We start from the raw sequence: 24,489 nt of genomic DNA on the forward strand, positions 1-24,489 counted from the left end.
TCCAGGTTGGGGATTGCAGATCCGTACAACTTGCCGCAATCCTTGTTCAGGGAAATTCAGAGCTGCGGTGCCGGAGATTTGCCAGATCTGGCCTACCACGACATTTACACTTTTCTTGTTAATCATGAATCGTGTTACACTGGCAAATCCCTCAAAGCTTACAAGAGCCTGGAAGCTTATAAATATTTTGTTGTGGGATGGGTATCCCAACTATACCTCTGGAAGGTTCCGAAGAAGAATGTCTACTTGATAACCTCATGGGTAAGTGGCATTAAGACATTTATCATAAAGAGACTATGCAGGACGTTTTATCATAAGAATGTTCGAAATCTAAACTCAGTTCCAGATATGAGAAGAAAACAGCAAATCAGAAAGCTGTGCACATTTGCGCAGCTTCCGCGAAAATGTGCACAGCTTTCTGATTTACTGTTTTCTTTTCATACTTCCTATGTTTCATGGACTGTAACGGCATTTGCTTATTTAGTAATTTTAATACAGAATTTACTCTGATGAAATTATTCAGACACTCCAACACCCCCCCAAAAAAAATTGGATCTGCAAGATTCAGCCGTTTGTAGTGAACACTTCATATCAGGTAGGTGTAATCTTCTAATTCAATACTCCTAGTACATCTGTTAAGTTGATTTTCAGATTGAATGATAACTGCATACTCAGAAACTAGACAGTACAGTGTTTGTGGCCGTCAGTCTGCTTGATCTCTAATGTTTAAAATGGCTATGCCTAGCCCTACTACCCTGGCCTAGTCTATGACAATGTTTTATCTTTTTGGCTCATATATGCCTTTGAAAGGCCAATCCATAGTAGGGATGGCAAAAACTAAAAAAAATCTTGACTGACCACCGAGCCTCATTAGCCGGTTAAAGTCGGTTAACCTATGAGTTTAAACAGGGATGCAAATGGCGCGCCTTTTGGCGGATGCTGCCTTTTTCACCCTCATCTGCGGGGAATCTATAAAATGACAGGCCCTCCTTTTGGCCCTGTCTATTGGTACAACCAAATGCTGAACAAAATATAACCATTCTCAAAAGATCTACTCCCACACACTTGATAATTGGAACGGGTTTGTCTAAGTTCTATGCATGGCCATGCTGTCCAAGATGGCAGATAAACAAATATCACGTGACCTCGTGATGTCACGTGCACGCTCTCTATATTCATTAAATGTTCAAAGGTGATGTGCATGTTGCAAATGCCATAACTGCTTGATGGATGAGAGATAGACAGACAAAGACTGTGTGTGTGTGTGTGTGTGTGTGTGTGTGTGTGTGTGTGTGTGTGTGTGTGTGTGTGGTGTGAAAATGTACATTTATATATGTACAAAACTATACGTGTCTCCTCCTTATCTGTATCTCATGCTGTAATCTTAAGTCATCTTAGCTTTCCTGTGTCTGCAGTGTGTGTGTGTGTGTGTGTGTGTGTGTACATGCAGAGTTTTCATATGTCTGCAACAAAAATGCACGATGATGGCAGGTCACTAATATATAGATTGAGGCACTCCCTAAAAGCAGAGCTCCCATCTGTTTCTGAGTTGTAGAATTTTCTTATATCCTAGCCAGTCTTTTTTTGTTTTATTTCTTTACTGGCTAACACTAACCACTAGGCGGTGTGTATGACTGGTAATGGCTAACACTGGCCACTAGGCGGTGTGTGTGACTGGTAATTACTAACACTGACCACTAGGCGGTGTGTATGACTGGTAATTACTAACACTGACCACTAGGCGGTGTGTGTGACTGGTAATTACTAACACTGACCACTAGGTGGTGTGTATGACTGGTAATTACTAACACTGACCACTAGGCGGTGTGTATGACTGGTGGTGCACGTACCTGGACAAACCACAAAAAATCGACTCGATGGGTTTACCATTTTTTCTTAGGTATGGTGCTCCGCTGGAGCTCTGCTATTATTGTGTGTGTGTGTGTGTGTGTGTGTCAGAGGGAGAGAGAGAGAGAAAGTGTGTGTGTGTGAAAGAGAGTGTGCTCATAGATATTGCGTGTGCATGTGAGTGCATACTTGTGAGAGAGTGTGTGTGTGTATGCATAAATATGCATATGACTGTGTGTGTATAAGTGTGCACAGAATTCTATATATCATCAGACTCATGATATCCAATATTTTGTGAAGTTTCAGATCAATCCATCAATGAATTGAACATTTTTCCCCATTTCCTGCTTGGCCAGATGGTGGCGCTGTGCTAGGCATCTGAATTACACATGTGAATATCATCACAATCATCTTATCTCATCTCATTATCTCTAGCCGCTTTATCCTTCTACAGGGTCGCAGGCAAGCTGGAGCCTATCCCAGCTGACTATGGGCGAAAGGCGGGGTTCACCCTGGACAAGTCGCCAGGTCATCACAGGGCTGACACATAGACACAGACAACCATTCACACTCACATTCACACCTACGCTCAATTTAGAGTCACCAGTTAACCTAACCTGCATGTCTTTGGGCTGTGGGGGAAACCGGAGCACCCGGAGGAAACCCACGCGGACACGGGGAGAACATGCAAACTCCACACAGAAAGGCCCTCGCCGGCCCCGGGGCTCGAACCCAGGACCTTCTTGCTGTGAGGCGACAGCACTAACCACTACACCACCGTGCCGCCCATCACAATCATAATACACAATATTTTATAAAGTGTCAGATCAATCAGTTAAGGCATTGCCAATTTCTGGCACATTTCCTGCTTGGCCAGGTGGTGGCGCTATAACAGGCAGGCCCATTGGGCGTCAGGTTATCATAATAATCATAATATCTATTGAAGTAAGAAGTGTCCGACCATACAGTCAATGCACTGTGGCTTTCTGACACATTTCCTGTTCATGTGGCAAGATATTAAAATCATAAGGCCATTTCAACATATTACAAGATATCAAAAATCCCTTGGCAATTTAATATCAGCGACATCTTGGCATCACGTATAACAAATTTCACATGAATCTCATGAACCGTCTAGGAGGAGCATGTTAAAATTCATCATGTGTCAAAACACATATTCAAAACCCTATTCTTTCCTTGGCCAGTTGGTGGCGCTATACCAGACAGGCCCATAATGAGTAAAGAGTATCAGAATCAGAATCATATTACAAGATATCAAGTTCAACATTCAGCAATATCTTGGCATATGTTATAATATTTCAACATATTACAACATACAGTGGTGCTTGAAAGTTTGTGAACCCTTTAGAATTGTCTATATTTCTGTATAAATATGACCTAAAACATCATCAGATTTTCACACAAGTCCTAAAAGTAGATAAAGAGAACCCAGTTAAACAAATGAGACAAAAATATTATACTTGGTCATTTATTTATTGAGGAAAATGAGCCAATATTACATATCTGTGAGTGGCAAAAGTATGTGAACCTTTGCTTTCAGTATCTGGTGTGACCCCCTTGTGCAGCAATAACTGCAACTAAACGTTTGCGGTAACTGTTGATCAGTCCTGCACAGCGGCTTGGAGGAATTTTAGCCCATTCCTCCATACAGAACAGCTTCAACTCTGGGATGTTGGTGGGGTTCCTCACATGAACTGCTTGCTTCAGGTCCTTCCACAACATTTTGATTGGACTAAGGTCAGGACTTTGACTTGGCTATTCCAAAACATTAACTTTATTCTTCTTTAACCATTCTTTGGTAGAACGACTTGTGTGCTTAGGGTCGTTGTCTTGCTGCATGACCCACCTTCTCTTGAGATTCAGTTCATGGACAGATGTCCTGACATTTTCCTTTAGAATTTGCTGGTATAATTCAGAATTCATTGTTCCATCAATGATGGCAAGCCGTCCTGGCCCAGATGCAGCAAAACAGGCCCAAACCATAGTACTACCATCACCATGTTTCACAGATGGGATAAGGTTCTTATGCTGGAATGCAGTGTTTTCCGTTCTCCAAACATAACGCTTCTCATTTAAATCAAAAAGTTCTATTTTGGTCTCATCCGTCCACAAAACATTTTTCCAATAGCCTTCTGGCTTGTCCACGTGATCTTTAGCAAACTGCAGATGAGCAGCAATGTTTTTTTGGAGAGCAGTGGCTTTCTCCTTGCAACCCTTCCATGCACACCATTGTTGTTCAGTGTTCTCCTGATGGTGGACTCATGAACATTAACATTAGCCAATGTGAGAGATGCCTTCAGTTGCTTAGAAGTTACCCTGGGGTCCTTTATGACCTCGCAGACTATTACATGCCTTGCTCTTGGAGTGATCTTTGTTGGTTGACCACTCCTAGGGAGGGTAACAATGGTCTTGAATTTCCTCCATTTGTACACAATCTGTCTGACTGTGGATTGGTGGAGTCCAAACTCTTTAGAGATGGTTTTGTAACCTTTTCCAGCCTGATGAGCATCAACAACGCTTTTACTGAGGTCCTCAGAAATCTCCTTTGTTCGTGCCATGATACACTTCCACAAACATGTGTTGTGAAGATCAGACTTGATCTTTTCTTTAAATAAAACAGGGTGCCCACTCACACCTAATTGTCATCCCATTGATTGAAAACACCTGACTCTAATTTCACCTTCAAATTAACTGTTAATCCTAGAGGTTCACATACTTTTGCCACTCACAGATATATAATATTGGATCATTTTCCTCAATTAATAAATGACCAAGTATAATATTTTCATCTCATTTGTTTAACTGGGTTCTCTTTATCTACTTTTAGGACTTGTGTGAAAATCTGATGATGTTTTAGGTCATATTTATGCAGAAATATAGAAAATTCTAAAGGGTTCACAAACTTTCAAGCACCACTGTATCAAAAATCCCTTCGCAATTCAACTTCAGCAATATCTTGGCATCAATGTTTGCCAAGTTTGACATGAATCTGATGAACCGTCGAGGAGGAGTACGTTAAAAATGACCATGTGTAATTTCACTCCAAATGGCCTCATGACATCATCATTCCAAAGTTGTACCCATTCATTTCAATGGGAAATGGAAAAAGGGGCGCTATGAAGTCCCTGGGCCACGCCCGGGGCCTAAAGTCTGTGGCTGAGTAGCAGTGACAATGACTGATGTGTGTATCAAATTTCATGAGTTTTCGTGCATGGGAAATGCCTCAAATAAGGCCAAATGCAACAGAAAAAGAAGTAGAAGAAGAAGAATCCTTCGAAAAACAATAGGGTCTCGCACCGAACGGTGCCCAGGCCCTAATAAGGTCAGAGTCACGAGAAGTCAAACCAGTAAATGACAGCTTGGTAGGATCAGCTAGTTACATGCTGAATGATACTTTGCACTGATTGTGTGGAGAGGGAGCTCTTAAGTACTGTTGGGTGACTGGGTTGGAGATGAGGAGCAGGTGCCGTGATAATTAGAATTCCAGAGAGGGAGGGCAATGTGGCGTTTGGGAGTTGTAGTCCATGGAGGCCATGTTTGGAGGCTGCCACAAACTCTGGTTGCTAGCAGTATGTATGACAATAATGTTATGATCATTATGATGTACTGTATAATGTTATAATAGGCCACAGACTGGTGTAATGTCATTATTTGGACACTTATTTAAAAAAGGAGGTACTATTCAAAAACAAACAACAGTGTGAATTAAAATAAAGTAAGAAAAATCACAATATATATTGTAAAAAATATAAAAATATCTGAATATATCTTTAAAAAATACAAACGTGAATATAAATATGAATAAATGTTACAGCGTTATACTAGATTTTGGACATTTTCTACATTTTTTTTATTACTTGAATTATAAAATAATCTTATGGCTCATTGTATTGTCATTTAGTATAATTTTAAACAATTATTATTATTATTATTATTATTATTATTATTAGTTTGTTATTGTAATAACTTTTAACATACATGAAATATGTGAAAGATTTCATGCTGAAAAAGTGATTTTTAATATTTTTCCCATTCTAGAGAATATAGAGACCGACTAGTGGCCTAGTGGTAGCGTGTCCGCCTCTCAATCGGGAGATCGTGAGTTCTATTCACGGTCGGGTCATACCAAAGACCATCATAAAAATGGTACCTACTGCCATCTGGCAAGGCACGCTGCAATACAGATGTGCATGGGGAGTTAAACTCTTGTGGTTACCAGAGGACTAGCCCCCCACTGTAACCCTAGCTATGTAATAGGTGAGAGGCCGAGGGCTATGGAAACGGAGATTGGCGCCGCCCGATGCGCCACATACAGGTTGGGCCTGGTTAGTACTTGAGTGGGAGACTGCCTAGGAATACCAGGTACTGTAAGGTGTGGGAAGGACTTTGACTTTTTTTTTTTGAGAGAATATAGAATTTTAGAATTTATTTTATTTTTAACCCAAGCTGCTAATGAGTTAAACCAGCACATGTCTGTTATTCTCAAGCAGCAGCATTACTGCTCTCTTACCCCTCCCTTGCCCCTGTCTTACCGCTTTCTTACCACTCACCTTACCCCTCTCTTACTCCTCCCTTACTTCTGTCTTACTGCTCTCTTACCCCTCCCTTAGCACTCTCTTACCCCCTCTTACCCCTCCCTTACTCAGCAGCTCTCTTGGTAGCTCCCCAGGGCAGTTATTTCAGAGTAACAGGATCAGACCCCAATCTAAGTGAATGGTAGAGAGCCATAACTGCTCTTTCAGAGGTCACTGGGACATAAAGACTGCATGTGTAAAATCATGAGTTAAATCTGATAAAAAAAAACTGCTTCAAAAGTTTGGTGATTTTGCCACAAAATATGTTTTAAAATCCTTTTTCCCTACAGATTACTCTTCTACTACACCTACATGACTGTGCACTTCATCAGTACAACATCTCATCTCATCTCATTATCTCTAGCCGCTTTATCCTTCTACAGGGTCGCAGGCAAGCTGGAGCCTATCCCAGCTGACTACGGGCAAAAGGCGGGGTTCACCCTGGACAAGTCGCCAGGTCATCACAGGGCTGACACATAGACACAGACAACCATTCACACTCACTTTAGAGTCACCAGTTAACCTAACCTGCATGTCTTTGGACTGTGGGGGAAACCGGAGCACCCGGAGGAAACCCACGCGGACAACATGCAAACTCCACACAGAAAGGCCCTCGCTGGCCCCGGGGCTCGAACCCAGGACCTTCTTGCTGTGAGGCGACAGCGCTAACCACTACACCACCGTGCCGCCCTCAGTACAACATGATTTGTTTAATATGTTTCCCAGTTCAGTAGATGATTGGCGTTTTGGTGAGGGGGCAGGATTTGTGCGTACAACCATCATCTTTGGTGTTACGGACTGTAACAGTTCTCAGACTTTGGGAAACAGAGGAATGGGAAGCAGGCTTCAACAGGTGAGCTCTTTTATTTTTGCACACTTTTCAGTGACCATACACAAAACAAATACACATGCAACAGGGTTTCACAGCTCTCTCCCTCATTCCTGACTGTCTGCATGATGCACAGAGACACAGGTTAATAGACAGCCAGTAATTTTATACAGGTGCACCTCATCATGTGTTACCTGCTGGTTCAACCTGCCTCCTCACCATTCACAGCCGACGCTCGACCACGCCCCTGCTACCACACCCCCCCACTGCCCAACTCAGGACAGGGAGCCATCTAGCCTGCAGCTGACTACCCCCCACCAGTGGGATAGGTAATCCTCCACCACCATCTGTGCCCCTGGCCTGTGGACCACCTCAAATTTAAAGGGCTGAAGGGCCAGATACCATACCAATGAGTGAGCCGTGCATTGGCATCCTTCATGCAGTGGAGCCACTGGAGCGGGGCATGGTTGGAACAGAAGGTGAATGGGCTTCCTAGCAGGTAGTAGTGAACAGTGAGTACTGCCCACTTGATGGCCAGACACTCCTCTATTGTGCTGTACTTTGACTCTCGCATGGAAAGCTTGCCGCTGATGTACAGCACTGGATGATCCTCCCCCTCCACCACCTGGGACAAAACAGCCCCCAGTCCTCTGTCCGACACATCAGTCTGTAAAACAAAAGGGAGAGAAAAGTCAGGAGAATGCAACAGTGCCCCCCCCATACACACACACACAAAACCACCTTTACCTGAGCAAAAGCCCGTTCATAGTGCTTTGATCAGTCAGGATTTCCAACTCGGGAGATAACACAGAAGAGCACCTCCGCAACACTGCGTGCTGAGATATTGCAGAGAGGCACTGCTTCCGGGTATTGCGCTGCATAATCCACTATGACTAATACAAAGCAATACCCATGTGCAGATTGATCTAATGGCCTGATGAGATCTATGCCAATTCTTTCGAAAGGGCTCTCTATCAGTGGCAATGGGCACAATGGCGCTTTTGTGTGGCCACTGGATTTACCAGCTGGCATTCGTGACATGCCGCACACCACCTGCAGACATTGGCGCGAATCCCTGAATAGAAATGGGCCATGAGACGATTTAGTGTTTTATCCTGCCCCAAATGCCCAGCCATAGGATTATAATGAGACACATAGAATAAAAGTTCCCTGCAGCTCTTTGGGACCAGCAACTGTGTCATCTTTTCTTTAGTTTGAGTGTTCTGTGTCACTCAATACAGCCTATTCTTAATAATATAGAAAAATACGGGAAGGAAAGTGCAATGTTAATTGATTTGGCCATCAATTACTTTCACTTGGTCAAAGGCGTGTCCCAGAGACTCGTCACATGCCTGCTCTAATGGGAAGTCCCCTAAGGGATTCCCCAGAGAGAGAGGAGGGCTCTCCCCACTCTCTGTGTCATCATGATGCAGAGTTGATGCGGGCATGCCTGAGACCACCTCCCCAGCCAATGTTGTGGCAGGATCCCCCCATGATGTACTACTGCAGGACTCACCCACTACTATTTGTTTCATTAATGTTTTAAACCCTGGCCAATCAGTTCCCAGGATCAGTGGGTGAGTGAGACTAACTGTGGTCTCTACACTATGGTTTTCTCCCCGGAAGTGGATAGTGATGGGCATCAGCGGATATTTGTGTATATCACTGTGCACACACTTAACCTTCACCAAACGTGCATTTCCCAGTGACCCACATTGAGTCAGGCTTTGATGTATGGAGGTCTGATAACAACCTGACTCCACTAAAGCCTGATGTGTACCCCCTTGAATACTCACAGTTATCCTGTATGCCCCCGTTCAATCAGGGGAAGCCTGAGATGCATCGGGAACGTGAATCAGTAGCCCTGCCTCCTTGCAGAAGTGCTGATTCCCTGCCTTCCCTCCACATCTACAGACCTGCCTGGGCTCACTCGCGGTTGTTGTGGGCATGGATGAGTTCATCTGTGGAGAGAGAGAGGGGGTTAATGGCAGCACAGACACAGAAGGAGAAGGGAGAGTGGAAACATGAGGATGGACACAAGTGCGGGGAGCAGGTTTGGGGGGAGCTGGCCCCTGTTTCCACAGGGCTGGGATAGGGGAGGGTTGGAGAGAGGGGGAAGGAGAAAGCAAAAGTGGTTGAGAGGGAGTTGTAACAGAGCCTGCTTTCGGATACACCATCAGATGATCCTCAGCCAGTTGGACTGCCTCCTCCCTTTGCCATAAGCCAGCGTGCAGAAGTGCTGGTGCTGTTCTTCTGGGCCACGTCCAAACTGCTGTAAGATGGCTCACTTCAGGTGGAGGTACTCCAGCACGTTGGTGGCTTGGAGCTGTCGAGCCGTGAGCTGGGCTTCCCCCAACAGGAGCGGCAGTAGGTGAGCCACCCACTGTGAGATTGGCCATGAACTCACCTCTGCGACATGCTCGAACAGCTTGATGATGGCATCGGGGTCATCCTGCAGCCCCATCTTCACCAGCTGGACAGCTATGCTGGCTGCAGGAACGACGGCTGGAGCACCCACAGACTGGACCCAGCTCCGGATCACCTGCCGATCCTCTGCCTGGGCTTCAAGCAGGGCCCGGAAGCGCTGGCCTAGGTTGACAGACAGTGCAACGAGGGCATGCTGCTGGCGCTGGAGGTCATCGGCAAACATTTAGAGGAGTTATTGGACTGGCTCAGATCCTGTGGTAACGTTCATTCCTCAGTCCCGGGTTTCGGCACTAGTGTAACAGTTCTCAGACTTTGGGAAACAGAGGAACGGAAAGCAGGTTTCAGAACAGGTGAGCTCTTTTATTTTTGCACACTTTTCAGTGACCATGCACAAAACAAATACACACATGACGGGGTGTCACAGCTCTCTCTCTCGTTCCTGACTGTCTGCACGACACACAGAGACACAGGTTAATAGACAGCCAGTAATTTGATACAGGTGGACCTTATCACGTTACCTGCTGGTTCAACCTGCCTCCTCACCGTTTACAGCTGATACTCGACCACGCCCCCGCTACCACACGGACTTTTCCCATAGACTTCTATTCAGGTGTGTTTTATTCAAGCTTGTCTCCTCCCTTATAATGTCTATTATATTCCGGTTCTGCTAACAGATTCCATAAATCCTACACAGTGCACCTTTAAGTCACACACCAGTGAGAGCCCTGGGTGGGGGGCAGGGCGGAGCCTATTCTTAGTTTAAAATGGAAATAAAATACTTCTAAGGCCCAATCCCAATTCTAATTTCTACCCCTCCCCCTCCGCCTTCCCCTTGGCCCTTCCCCTTGAAACTGAGCTACAAGGGATAGGGCTTGAAATTCAACCCTTACGTATTGGGATAGCCCTTCAACGATCGCATACGTCATCGCGTACCTCCATCAGCGTTTACATTAGCAAAACGCGACCAAATGCGTCATTGGCTGCGACCAGCCGCTACAGTCAGAGCCAGAGGCAGAACCAGAAATCTCTGCTGGCAGGGTGTGATTTGTTAACTAACACCACTGAATGGGATATCTTTGGTGCTTCGTGCACCACATCCGACAGAATGAGGTGTCAGAACACTCATGTAAACAATAAAAGCGAGAATAACAGAACAAAACGTACGCAGTCAAGCAACCGAAAACAATACTCACTCCCAAAGCTTTTTAGCAGCAGCTTGGATTTCAGAAATCGCTGCTCATTCTCAGCTCGAAAGCGAATCAAGCGGCGTGTTTCCTCTGGATAACAACTTAAAACACGTAAATAATGGAGAAAATACATTTATGACAATCTTTCGCCGCGGGAACCGCCATCTTTATGAAATCCGCATGAAATCTCGCTGAAATCCACATGGCATTGTGGGAAATCACTCAAACCCCTTCGTTCAGAGTCTGCTCCAGGAAAATCTCCGTTTGGAGGGGTACAGAAGCCCTCCCCCTTCCCCTACCCCTCCGCGTTAACTGGGATTGGGATACCCCTACCCCTTCACGTGAACGCGCAAAATGGAGGGGAAGGGCCAAGGGGTTGGTCCAAGGGGTGAAATGGGATTCGGCCTAAGTCTCAGGCATCAGGTCAGGTATCAGAATAATGTTACTGTAACACTGAAGGAGGAAAAGCTCACACACACACACACACACACACACACACACACACACACACACACACACAGTCTTCCTATATTTAATATACTTTCTCTCTCTGCACATGTAACACACAGTAGTGCATTAATATAAATCTGCACTACTGTCAGAGCTGCTGTAATAGAAAACTAATCAACACCTTCTGACCAATCAGAGTACAGGATTCAGCAGCACTGTGAGATAAATACATTCAGTGAACATACTGAAACTGGCTGCAGTGCTAGCTTGCTTTTGTAATAGCATATTTAAATTCATAGTGGTAGTGAGGGGAAAGGGGTGTGGCAGTGATTTGGATAGAGGTGGGATATAGAGGGGGAGGGAATTATATTTGCATATTCAGCATATTTGTGCATATTTATAGACCCTGCTTATTTTCTTATGCTAAAGGTTTAACATTTATTCTTCCATATATTTTATTCATGTGGTTTATAAGGACAGTTTCAGGGGGACTTTAAAAGGGTCTCACACACACACACACACACACACACACCCTGTTCCCTGCTGTCTTTTGTTTTCCTCAGTCTTAATGATGAATGGAAAGAAGCAGAGACACACTGGGGTCCAGTGGGAGGTGTGTGTGTGTGTTTGTGTGTGTGTGTGTGTGTATGTGTGTGTTTTAAACCCCTCCTCCTCCTCCTGCCTCAGTTACTCCTTCCCCTCCCTCTCTCCTCTCACCCTCTTTGTGTCCACGCTGCTCTCCTCCTCACGATCACTCGTCTTCTCTCTACACATTCTGAGGAAAGTCATTCGTCCATCTCTTCATCCGTACATCATCCAAACCAGAAGATTCTGGACGATAGATGAAGATAGAGATAGCAGCGTAGGGTGTGTGTGTGTGTGTGTGTGTGTGTGTGTGTGTGTGTGTGTGTGTGGATGGGTGTGTGTGTGCGCGCACTCACCCTGAAAGGAAACACACTCTCATTCCAGTGAATGGATGAAGACAGACAGATCCAAACTGGAGCGCAATAAACGAGTGAAAAAACGGAGACGGACTGGGAAAGAGTCCCTCCATCATCCACACCATCCGAGAGAGAGAGGTGAGAGCAATGTGTGTGTGTGTGTGTGTGTATGTGTGTGTGTGTGTGTGTGTGTGTGTGTGTGTGTTTTCATAGAGACAGCATTCCATTCACACACCAACCTCACAGGGACAAAAGACATTGTGGGGACAAAAGTCCTGGGAACATGGCACTCATTTGGACCACAATTTATAGTGTGTGTGTGTGTGTGTGTGTGTGTGTGTGTGTTAGACAGTGAATTTAAAACATGCACACTTGAGGTTCAGAAAAAGAACGGTCTGATTCACATGCAGCAATGCAGGTGTGTGTGTGTGTGTGTGTGTGTTCTGAGGATCCCGAGTCAGCAGACATTATATCTGTTAAAAAATGCTAAAATGTTGTGGGCGGAGTTTACTTATCCTCTCAGTTTATGATGTCACAAAGTAGTTTAATTCATTTGAATATGCAAATTATTAGACAGTGATGTGTATTTATTTAGCACACTGATAGCCGCTAACTCCTGCACTAGCTAGCTATTTATTACAGCTAGCAAGATTTACTGCCTTATTTTATGTAGCTCTTTATGTTTAGCTCTCTCTCTCTTTCGTATATCATCAGATGGCCAACTCAGTGTCGTGCAGCCACGCCCTCATCTCTGATCCTAAGTCGAAGAGGCCAGCTTCTGAGGGTGGGCTGTATAGGGGGCAGCCGGTGATTATGCACTCGGCAGTCTGTTCAGGTTCGCCACACTCGCATGCTGCACTGTCCGATAGGCCCCACTTCTTCAAAGATGACTTGGAGTGGCCGACCCCAGTGCGTAGACAGTTCAGTGAGGTCCACAGGTGGCATGGCAGGTCTTCTCGTTTTACACCACCTCCTGGGTCCCTGATGTATCGTTGGATGTGGGAGGGCCCAGCCGTCTCCCACGTCTGTTTCCAGGATGCTACCAGCCAGGCATCTCTGGACAAGTCCTCAGGGATAGACTGTAGCATCTCTTGTGCTGTCTTGTTGTAGAGATGGCGAGACTTGAGCCTGCCTGGTGGCCCCACAGTCTTATTGTGGCTTTGTGCAGGACGTGCCAGTCGTACTTCCGGGCTTTTCTTGCCAGGGTGAGGGTAGCTGCATCCCGTCAGAGACTGGCCAAGGTGATTCCAGCAAGGACTGGCAGGTGGGACACAGGGGTGGGTTTCAGACAACCAGTTACTATCCGGAGGGCGCTGTTGATGGCAGTATCTACCTTGTTCACATGTGGACTTCTGCTCCAGGCAGGGGCACAGTATTCGGCTACAGGTAGGACAAGGGCTTGCATGGATATGCGAAGGGTCTGGGGGGAAGCTCCCCAAGTCAAACCCACCAGACGGCGGATGAGCGAGACCCTTGCTGTTACCTTGGCCTTCACTTCATCCAGGTGTTGCTTATAGGAAGGTGTCCAATCCAAGCGTACACCAAGGTACTTGGTGGCTTGGTGGAACTCCAGGCGGTTGTTGCCAACATACACGTCCAGTTCCCTTCTTGCTTCCCGATTGTTGAGATGATATGCTGCAGACACTGTCTTGCCCATGCTGAGCTGAAGGTGCCACTTCTGAAGGTAGTCTGCCAGGATGCCCATGTCTCAGTTGAGACCATCTTCCGTCGCCTTCCATGTTGGGTGTCAAAGCATGATGGCCAAATCGTCTGCATAGCCGTACTTGGTAGATATTATATCTGGCAGGTCGTGAATGTAGATGTTTAGCTAACGCCAGCTAGCTTATTTAATAACGGTGTAGCGTGAGCAGTGTAGCGAGCCTTCACAAACGTTTTCCCAATTATTTTGATTTTTAATGATTGACAGTACAGTGGTGCTTGAAAGTTTGTGAGCCCTTTAGAATTTTCTATATTTCTGCATAAATATGACCTAAAACATCATCAGATTTTCACACAAGTCCTAAAAGTAGATAAAGAGAACCCAGTTAAACAAATGAGACAAAAATATTATACTTGGTCATTTATTTGTTGAGAAAAATGATCCAATATTGCATATCTGTGAGTGGCAAAAGTATGTGAACCTTTGCTTTCAGTATCTGGTGTGACCCCCTTGTGCAGCAATAACTGCAACTAAACGTTTGCGGTAACTGTTGATCAGTCCTGCACACCGCCTTGGAGGAATTTTAACCCGTTCCTCCGTACAGAACAGCTTCAACTCTGGGATGTTGGTGGGTTTCCTCACATGAACTGCTCACTTCAGGTCCTTCCACAACATTTCGACTGGATTAAGGTCAGGACTTTGACTTGGCCATTCCAAATCATTAACTTTATTCTTCTTTAGCCATTCTTTGGTAGAATGACTTGCGTGCTTAGGGTCGTTGTCTTGCTGCATGACCCACCTTCTCTTGAGACTCAGTTCATGGACAGATGTCCTGACATTTTTCTTTAGAATTCACTGGTATAATTCAGAATTCATTGTTCCATCAATGATGGCAAGCAGTCCTGGCCCAAACCATGATACTGCCACCACCATGTTTCACAGATGGGATAAGGTTCTTATGCTGGAATGCAGTGTTTTCCTTTCTCCAAACATAACGCTTCTCATTTAAACCAAAAAGTTCTATTTTGGTCTCATCCGTCCACAAAACATTTTTCCAATAGCCTTCTGGCTTGTCCATGTGATCTTTAGTAAACTGAAGATGAGCAGCAATGTTCTTTTTGGAGAGCAATGGCTTTCTCCTTGCAACCCTGCCATGCACACCATTTTTGCTCAGTGTTCTCCTAATGGTGAACTCATGAACATTAACATTAGCCAATGTGAGAGAGGCCTTCAGTTGCTTAGAAGTTACCCTGGGGTCCTTTGTGACCTCTCCGACTATTACACGCCTTGCTCTTGGAGTGATCTTTGTTGGTCGGCCACTCCTGGGGAGGGTAACAATGGTCTTGAATTTCCTCCATTTGTACACAATCTGTCTGACTGTGGATTGGTGGAGTCCAAACTCTTTATAGATGGTTTTGTAACCTTTTCCAGCCTGATGAGCATCAACAACGCTTTTTCTGAGGTCCTCAGAAATCTCCTTTGTTCGTGCCATGATACACTTCCACAAACATGTGCTGTGAAGATCAGACTTTGATAGATCCCTGTTCTTTAAATAAAACAGGGTGCCCACTCACACCTGATTGTCATCCCATTGATTGAAAACACCTGACTCTAATTTCACCTTCAAATTAACTGCTAATCCTAGAGGTTCACATACTTTTGCCACTCACAGATATGTAATATTGGATCACTTTCCTCAATAAATAAATGACCAAGTATAATATTTTTGTCTCATTTGTTTAACTGGGTTCTCTTTATCTACTTTTAGGACTTGTGTGAAAATCTGATGATGTTTTAGGTCATATTTATGCAGAAATATAGAAAATTCTAAAGTCTTCACAAAATTTCAAGCACCACTGTATATATACCTATAGCAGTCATTTGTAGTAATTAATAAATAAGTTATTTAGCAATTATTTTATTTTATCAAATTTATTTCCAGGGCGGCACGGTGGTGTAGTGGTTAGCGCTGTCGCCTCACAGCAAGAAGGTCCTGGGTTCGAGCCCCGTGGCCGGCGAGGGCCTTTCTGTGTGGAGTTTGCATGTTCTCCCCGTGTCCGCGTGGGTTTCCTCCGGGTGCTCCGGTTTCCCCCACAGTCCAAAGACATGCAGGTTAGGTTAACTGGTGACTCTAAATTGAGCGTAGGTGTGAATGTGAGTGTGAATGGTTGTCTGTGTCTATGTGTCAGCCCTGTGATGACCTGGCGACTTGTCCAGGGTGAACCCCGCCTTTCGCCCATAGTCAGCTGGGATAGGCTCCAGCTTGCCTGCGACCCTGTAGAAGGATAAAGCGGCTAGAGATAATGAGATGAGATGAGAAATTTATTTCCCCGATTTAGAGCCTGGATAATCTGTTAGTGAAAATGCATATGAGCTCGGTGAGTTAGTCACTGCTTTACTGACGGAGGATTGCGTCTTTCAGCTGAGTGAAATAACATGTTCAGATTTACGTGTTTGCCAAATTAATATGTAATAGTGGGCGGAGTCAGTGCTAATTGATTGCTTTATCACTGCAGTTTGTTTGACTGCCGCCTGAAAGTCGTGTGTTTTTTGTGTGTAAATTAATCCCACTGAAGGGAAAGTAATATATTCACAGAAGCCTGTTTCTGGATTTTAAAAAAAATGATGAAATTTTATTATAATCATCAGATAAATCTTTGAATATTATGAGGCATTATGAGTCTGTGAACATGCCTTACATTTATGGATAGAATTAGCAGCAAACACTCTTTTATTGACATTTCTGTTAAATTAGTTTTTTCACATTTTCTTTTCTTCTTTTTTTACTTTTTTGTCTGAGATCAGAACTCTCTCTCTCTCTCTCTCTCTGTATATATATATAATAATAGGAGCAATAGAAGCAGTTAAAAAAAAAAAGTCGATGATGTGATTTAAAGCTGTTTTCTCGTCTCATGATAGTTTTTCCAGTTAAACATGGAGATGGGAGTGGCACGGTGGTGTAGTGGTTAGCGCTGTCGCCTCGCAGCAAGAAGGTCCGGGTTCGAGCCCCGTGGCCGGCGAGGGCCTTTCTGTGTGAAGTTTGCATGTTCTCCCCGTGTCCGCGTGGGTTTCCTCCGGGTGCTCCGGTTTCCCCCACAGTCCAAAGACATGCAGGTTAGGTTAACTGGTGACTCTAAATTTACCGTGAGTGTGAATGGTTGTCTATGTGTCAGCCTTGTGATGACCTGGCGACTTGTCCAGGGTGTACCCTGCCTTTCGCCCGTAGTCAGCTGGGATAGGATCCAGCTTGCCTGTGACCCTGTAGAACAGGATAAAGGAACAGGAAAAAAAATTTTTCCCACGCTTATCCATTGTTAGGGGTAAAAAAAAATTGCTTTTAAAAATAAACAATTCAAAATTGCAGCCAGAGATATTTGAGATTTAAAAAAAAAAATCAGGATACAAATGTAAAAAATTCCAGTCTCTATGCAGATTTTATGTAAATTAGGTAAAAAATAAAGCATGATGTGATCAAACTGATAATGAAAAAGGTTTTATGTTCTACTGAAATACTGAGTTTTCTACAGTGAAGTTGATGATCACCTGATGATCAGTCTCACTATTTTGCTAACATTCTAGCTAGTTAGCTTATGCTAATGTTAGCTATTGCTAGCTGGTAATCGTGATGTAGCCAATATGAACCTTTTAGCAGATTCATATGAATTTAACTCTTTCAGTCGGTTATAAATACCTGAGATGTTTATATGAACCTCATTATGGTTCATACCATATCTACTGTTTGGTCTTCACTTCCTGGATGTGAGCATGAGAGACAATTGTAATCAGCTAAACACTCCGTTCACTTGCTAGTTTACTTTTATATTTCTCTATTTTCCTCGCCCACGATGGAGTCATCAAGGGGCCAAGGTAATGTTTTCAATGGGGCTTCTTTCTTTCTTTCTTTGTTAATGATATTACAAGAAAATGGCTGGAGCGATCTTCATGAAACTTTCAGGATAGATGGGCATTGGTCTCAAATAGAATCTCCAACATTTTGAGGGTCATCCGGTCAAGGTCACCAAAAAGGTCAAAATCGTTTTTTCGCGATATCTTCCTTCATATTCATTCAGATGTGTTCTGATTGGCTGAGAGCAGTCCAGTGTGTTCTGGTTGGCTGAGAGCAGTATGGTGTGCGAATGAGAATCAGAACCATGTTTATTGGCCAAATATGTTCACACACAAGGTCAAAATCAAGGTCAAGGTCACCAAAAAGGTCCAAATAATTTTTTGCAATATCTTCTTTCATATTCATCATTAGTGCTACCAGGCGAGGTTTGTTTTGCCTAACAACACTTATTATATCTGAAATCCACTTTCAGAATGTTTATCAGCTTTCACGCTCAGTAACACTGACATTAACCTCAAAGTATCCTGTAAAATAACTGAATAATTCACTAATCCTGCAGTTCCTCAGTGGTTGTGATGCTTTGTATAATTGTGTGTGTTCGTTGTTTTTATGGATTTGCCACCAGCTGAAGCGTCTCACTGACAGAACATCTGCTCTTCTCCTGCTCTTCTTTGTTAAATGAATGACTGCTGAACAGCATGCGCTTAGCTTTGCGTAAAGATCCTCCACATTTCTGCAGAGACTGAGGAAGATGAACCCCAGAGCTGATGAAGAGCCGGTGTGTGGTGTAACGTATAGTGCATACTGTCAGCTGAATCCTGGACTGTGATTGGTCAGAAGGTGTTGATTAGTTTTCTGTAACAGCAGCTTGTGTGGTGAAGTTTTCTGTAAGGGGAAATGTGTTTATTGAACATTTATGGAAGGAGTCTCCAGTGTCAGAGCTTTATGCTTCTTTGTAGTTTCTTGGTAACATAACAAGCTGAGGTATTAACTTTAAGAGAGAGAATAAGTCGAAGCTGGTGAGGGAACGACTGTTTTTCGCTTCTATAATCTCAGTGACAACACGAACTAACTCATTTCATCAACATTAAATGTAACAATAAACAGATAAAAACTCTATTTGTTGGCGTAAGAGAGCGAACAACTTGGAGACATGATCTGTTCTCGTGTGTGTGTGTGTGTGTGTGTGTGTGTGGTTTCTGTCAGTGATTATTGTAATTATGTACTCTATTTGTATGATTTCATGATTCAGTCTCCTCTCTTCTCTGCATGTCTTATGTCCGTGTGCAGCAAGTTCTCGCTCCAGCACCAGGACGATGTCTCCGAAGGACAACAAACCCAAAAAGCCCCCCAAAGACAGCATGTCCTTACTGCCGTGCTTTTACTTTGTGGAGGTGAGAACGTCCCTAATATTACACTTTCATCCTCAACTCTGTTATTGTTCATGTTTCCATACTCGGACTCCTGAAGCTCCTCATGAACTTCCTGATCAATGATTCATTTTGAGTTGTTCATATTTATTTATATTATTTAAGCTTATATTAAGTGATTATTATTGTTATTATATTCATAGTAGTACTTTATTTTTATAGTGGGGGCAGGCTTATAATAGTGGATGTGGAATATAGTGATATATAGTGATGGGCGTGGCTGTTAGGGGTGGGATTATGGTGTACAGTGAGTGTGTTTTTTGCTTGGATCAAGATGGCTTTGGATTATGTGGTTATGGTGAGGGGTGGAGTTATAATAAGAGGTGTGGCTATGGATTATGTGGTTATGGTGAGGGGTGGAGTTATAATAAGAGGTGTGGCTATGGATTATGTGGTTATTATGGGGGTGGAGTTATAATAAGCGGTGTGGCTAGACATTATGTGGTTATGGTGAAGGCTGGAGTTATCATAAGAGGTTGGGCTAGAGATTATGTGGTTATGGTGAGGGGTGGAGTTATAATAAGAGGTGTGGCTAGAGATTACATGGTTATGGTGAGGGGTGGAGTTATAATAAGAGGTGTGGCTATGGATTATGTGATTACAGTGGGGGTGGAGTTATAATAAGAGGTGTGGTTATGGTGGGGATGGAGTTATAATAAGAGGTGTGGCTATGGATTATGTGGTTATTATGGGGTGGAGTTATAATAAGAGGTGTTGTTATGTTGGGGGTGGAGCTGTAATAAGAGGTGTGGCTATGGATTATGTGGTTATGGTGGGGGTGGAGTTATAATAAGAGGTGTGGCTATGGATTATGTGATTATTATTTATTAAAGCAAAAAGAACCTGGACATGTTAGAAAGATTGTGCCCAGTTTTACACAATGTTATGGCAGACTTTTGAATGGTAGTCTGTGTGTGTGTGTGTGTGTGTGTGTGTGTGTGTGTGTGTGTTGCACTAGAGGAAGTGGAGCAGCATTAACAGTGCCATATGGCAGCGTTCAGCATGTTGTGTTGTACAAACAGAAACAGCAGGACTGTAACACTGGAGGCTCAGTGATGACATCATGACTCATCTTTATGACGGAAAATAACAGAGACATTTATGGAGCAGCACACTGTCACACACACTTCACTATCCCAGGTTACAGTCACACTACAGCTCACGATGGGTTTGCAAATACTTGGCAATGAAAAATCAGTAGCATCATCATCATGCGATGCACGGTGAATGTTCTCTGAGATTCGTGAGTTGTTTTTTGGTGTGTCTCCACCTCGTTAGTGGCCAAAAGCATCATGAAACTTTTCAGTTCATGCACTGAAATGTGGTGGCGATGCTTTCGTCTGCAAACTAAGTGGCAAATCCTTGCAGATGGGTTTGGGAATGCTTCCCAAAGCTCAGGAAACCTTCATTGAATCTCTTGAGATGCATTTCTCTCGAATCCATGTCCCTGATGCTCATGGAAGCCTCATCAACACAGCAGCAAGGCATAGCGTAACCTTCACCGAGACTTAAACAGTGCATTTTCATTCAGGGATCCTTCGGAGCGCATTGTGTGCGCTTGGGGACCCAGTCATTATGGGAACCACCTGATGCTGATTTGAGTGCAATCAGCACGCACATATAAGGACACTGTTTTCACAGAGACTTTGTTAAGTATTGTGTCGGGCATGCAGCGGTAGACGGATATAAATGCAGGAGGAGTGTTTATTAGCAGGTGTGATATTTACAAAAGCAAAACGTGAGGCAAGGTCAAAAGTAAAACCAAAAGCAGAGTCATAAACATGGCTAGAAACAAATGTGACAGTGATAAAGATAATACTTCGCAAAGTCTCTGTGAAATCAGCGTCCAGATGTTTCCCATAATGACTGGGTCCCAAGAGGGCAGACAACTCGCTCCATTAGTGAGCGTGCGAAGGCATGACAGTCATGTGTCCGCCTGCTGTGTGGCCACAACTTTTATCTCACCTGTACATCACCATGGATCACCACCAAAACATTACATTATATTAATGGCATTTAGTAGATGCTCTTAGCCAGAGTGACATACAACACCCCCAGAGCAGCCTGGGGAGCAGTTGGTAGTTAGGTACCTTGCTCAAGGGCACTTCAGCCATTCCTGCTGGTCCAGGGAATTGAACTGGTTACCTTTTGGTCCCAAAGCTGCATCTCTAACCATTAGGCCATGCTTCATTTTCATCGATAACCCATCGCAAAGCATGGTAAGCTATAGTGTGACTGTAGCTTAAAGCCCAGAACACACCCCAACACACACAGCAGAACACCATGTGTGAGGAGCTTCAGAGTTGTTTATTTACTCCCACACTTCAGTCCTGTCAGGTTTTACGCATGTGGCTCATTTACATCAGCGGTGAGAAATCCTCCACAGCTGAAAAAGTCTCTCGCTGTTCTCCATATTTAGCTAGCTCGTTACGCTACTGTCAGGTGTGGACTTTCATAAATATTCTGTTATAGAACAGGGAGTTTACAGCCACAGTACATCTCCTCTGGGTTCTTTATCAAACTGCTGTCTGTCGTATTATGACAACTTTTGATACAAAAAGCAATCAGGAATGTTGAGGAGACATCAGCATCCTATATCTGCCTTGATTCTCTTCGCCACCTAATCCATGACTTTTTCTTCATGAAATCCTGAACCTCAGTAACAGAAAGATAGTTGGTGAGGTGTGAAGTGTGGTGGAAATTCACCTGTAGGTGGCAGCCTGGGCTACTCTTACCTTACGGACACTGCTTTACCTCTGAGTGCTACGAGATTGAGATTGGATACGGTATATATCTGATAACATTCATTAATTATTCGTTTCACTGTTATTTTTATTCATTTAGTAAAGAAAGAATAAATCAGCACGATTGGATGATCGAGTACACTATCATATTTCATTATCATATTTTAAGATAACTGACTCCTCCTGTGTTCCTCACCATCATCTTCTTCCCATCACGTATCAGTGTTCTGCCTCCTTCCAGGTTGCCTCAGATGGAGGAATCCTCAAGTACAGTTCCAGCTCCTGAAATAAACCTCTAGGGTTTTGAATGAGCCATTTATTTTCTTCACACATCGGTCGTCCTTCCCTTTTTTTCACAAAATGTCTGTGTTCAGTGTAGAGTTAAGGATGTACGCAGTGTGGATTTATTCCTCATCTTAGACACATCGGTATTCAGACCTCAGATGTAACTACAGACGTAATTTAGTGTCTCATGGTGACCTCGGCTCCCAGACAAAAGATTAGATCAAGGGATGACTTTCAATGGATCGCAGCGATGAAGCTGCTCTGCCACTGACGACATCCCGACCCAAAATTGGGTCGTTTATGAGTCATTTAGCAAAAGGTTCAACACAAACTTGTGGCGCCCAATCAGAGAGAGTGTGGCGCTCATCCAGCTGCATCCCAGCCCATTCACAAAAGGATCTGCTCATCGGGGGCCCCTGCGGGGGAACTCCCCGGCTACGCCAGACCAACTGAAAATCCATGGCACTGTGGTATCATTATATTTATGTGGGATTCTGACTTAGAGACATTCAATCATAATCTCACAGATGGTAGCTTTGCACCAGTGGCTCCTCAGCCAAGCACAACACATAATCAGTAGGGTAAAACTACCCTGTCTCACAACGGTCTAAACCCAGCTCACGTTCCCTGTTAGTGGGTGAACAATCCAATGCTTGGTGAATGCCGCTTCACAATGATAGAAACAGTCAACATAGCAGGATCAAAAAGTGACATCGCTATGAACACCAGTTATCCCTGTGGTACCTTTTCTGACACCTCCTGCTTAAAACCCCAAAAAACACAGAGCTCGAATTAATCAGTAAAATGTAAAAGAACAGTGTGTGCTGGATCACGTGCTATTCTACACACATGCTGCTGAATAATGAGTGCAGAAGCTGTTTTGTTGAATTAAACCTGTGATTAATGTGAGAATTACAGCCATCACTATTCTTTCAGTAAAATAGTATTAATATACGAGACTCTAGTTAGATTTATTTCAACACTTGCAAAACTTTCTCACTCACAGATCATCATATTAGTCTTTTAATTTTCATTATTTAATTCTCTCTTGATTTTATGTTACGATTTCTATTAAAACATGATTTCCTTCAGTCCGCATTTTCTATCCCAGACATTTTTCAGGTTTAAAGGTGAGTGTTTGTGTTTAAAGTCGGTCGTCTTGGTGATGGTGCAAAACTCCGTCTCGGCGGTGTGAACTACACATGATGATCTGAATGTGGAGCTCAGAAAAGCAGCTCTGTAACCTGATTCTGAATCCCGGGAACTTTCCCGTGTAAATACTTCTGTAACTTTTATACTTAAGGTGCTGGTTGGGAATGCAGTCGGAGGAATTTATTATTACATTCAGAATTTTATTCAGGTTCTACAGTTTGACTGGATGGGAGTTTAACACAAATATATTTTTACGTTTTGTCTCGCTGTCTCTGTCCCCCAGTTGCCCATCGTTGCCTCCTCGATGATCTCTCTGTACTTCCTGGAGTTAACAGACGTCCTCCAGCCGGTTAAATCCGGTTTCCGTTGTTATGATCAGTCTCTGAGTAAACCGTACGTGGAGACGGGAGACGAGCTCATCCCCCTGCTCATGCTTCTGAGTCTTGCCTTTGCTGGGCCTGCTGCCTCGGTAACACACACACACACACACACACAAACCTAACATGCTACCAGTATAGAATTTTCTCTAAATGCTCCTCAATCTGAGATACATCAATGACACAAACAGGAGTGATTCTGTATTTCATTTTAATCTGAGTGTAATAACAGACACTAATGAAAATAAGGCTCATAAAAATATTATATGTTTATATTTATAATATTATAAAAATATAACGCACAAAGTCGAGCTGTAACATGGTGAATGAAGGCATTAGGTTTAATCCAAGAACCATGGTGTCCATGATGGGGACATAACACGGACACACAGGACCATCATGGACATGTTCATTATAATAACCAGGAACATGTGTGACGTCAGAACACAGAACATGGAATATTAACTCAGAAATCAGGAACGCAGGAAACAAGACTCAAAAATATTGCCAACAGAACTTCATAATAAATTACAGAAAGAGCTGAGGGTAAACAGAGAAAGCGATTATACCAAAGCAGGTGCACACAGTGTGATAACAAGCCAATCACAGGACAGGGGCGGAGACAGGACTAAAGCAGAAACTGAAAGGGATATTTGTTGCCATGGAAACATGAGGTGAGAATCCATGTCAGCACGCCTGAGGTAAAAGTTAGTGTAG

The 24,489-nt window shown here is 43.7% G+C and overlaps 1 protein-coding gene across 1 annotated transcript in view; it reads left to right on the forward strand.

Moving 5' to 3' along the window:
* Positions 1-12,312: 12,312 nt before the first annotated feature.
* Positions 12,313-24,489, forward strand: part of plppr3a (phospholipid phosphatase related 3a) — a 42,058-nt gene continuing 29,881 nt past the window's right edge. Inside the window, exons 1-3 of the mRNA XM_060943450.1 lie at positions 12,313-12,415; positions 19,075-19,178; positions 23,679-23,864. Of these exons, the coding sequence (XP_060799433.1) occupies positions 12,313-12,415; positions 19,075-19,178; positions 23,679-23,864 (393 nt within the window). The remainder of the gene's footprint in view (positions 12,416-19,074; positions 19,179-23,678; positions 23,865-24,489) is intronic.

Source organism: Neoarius graeffei, chromosome 17, assembly GCF_027579695.1.
Source record: "Neoarius graeffei isolate fNeoGra1 chromosome 17, fNeoGra1.pri, whole genome shotgun sequence".
NCBI classification, from domain to species: domain Eukaryota; kingdom Metazoa; phylum Chordata; class Actinopteri; order Siluriformes; family Ariidae; genus Neoarius; species Neoarius graeffei.